This window comes from Buceros rhinoceros, unplaced genomic scaffold, assembly GCF_000710305.1.
Source record: "Buceros rhinoceros silvestris isolate BGI_N320 unplaced genomic scaffold, ASM71030v1 scaffold22510, whole genome shotgun sequence".
NCBI classification, from domain to species: Eukaryota; Metazoa; Chordata; class Aves; order Bucerotiformes; family Bucerotidae; genus Buceros; species Buceros rhinoceros.
The window spans coordinates 1-822 of NW_010388168.1; the positions used below are offsets into that span (position 1 = coordinate 1).

Genomic DNA, 822 nt, shown 5'->3' on the forward strand with positions numbered 1-822 from the left:
GGTTGCTGAGGAGCTGGAAGGTGCTGGGGTCAATGAAGAGCTGCATGTGAACCACCAGGTTGTTGTTGGCGGCGTAGAGCAGGGCGGAGAGGGCGAAGGGGGCAACTTGGCGCCAGGAGACAGCAACTCCCAGCAGGAGCCGGTAGCAGGCAAGAAGGAACAGGAGGGAGAGCAGCAGCTTGGCCAGCTCCACCAGCACCACGATGGAGGCGGAGCTGAAGGGGATCCTCCCGTTCACCTTGCAGCGGGTCAGGAGGGGAGCGTGGGAGCCGTAGATGACGACGGACAGGACCAGCATCAGGCCCCACAGCCCCCTCCGCAGCAGCCGGGCTGCGGGGCCGGCAGTGTCACCAGACATCCCTGTCTGCAGGTGGCGGCCAGCAAGGGCGAGCTGCTGCCAGCGCAGAGGCCAGACAGACTCGCACCTACAACATCCAGGAACAGACCAAACACCAGGGATTTAATGAACCCGATTAAAACAGGACGCTACCTGCTACATTTCCGATGCAGGAGAGGAGGATGGCTTTGTCTTTCTGTCAGGAGAAGAACAACGAGCGTCCCCAGGAAGCTGGGCAAAGCACACGCTCAGTGGAGGAATGACTGCGAGTGCGATGACATGTCACGGGCAGCCTCTGGGGCACGGGGAGAGAGGGGAGGGGAAAAGGCAGCTGGGAAACCACCGGCCACCTGCACTTCCAAGCTGCTGTGGGATAGTGGAGTGACCTCTGCTGCCACAGCGCTCTAACGAACGCCCCGCCACCAGACCTGCTGCCGTCTCGTGGTGAGGCGACATGAAGCCCTTTCCAGTGGAGGAGAACAGTG

At 61.8% G+C, this 822-nt stretch overlaps 1 protein-coding gene across 1 annotated transcript; it reads right to left on the reverse strand.

Moving 5' to 3' along the window:
- Positions 1-6: 6 nt before the first annotated feature.
- SLC35A4 (solute carrier family 35, member A4) lies at positions 7-358 on the reverse strand (the record flags this gene model as incomplete). The annotated part of the gene is made up of 1 exon (XM_010145122.1): positions 7-358. A coding segment is annotated over exon 1 (352 nt), but the record flags the coding sequence as incomplete, so codon positions are not given.
- Between the last annotated feature and the right edge of the window lie 464 nt (positions 359-822).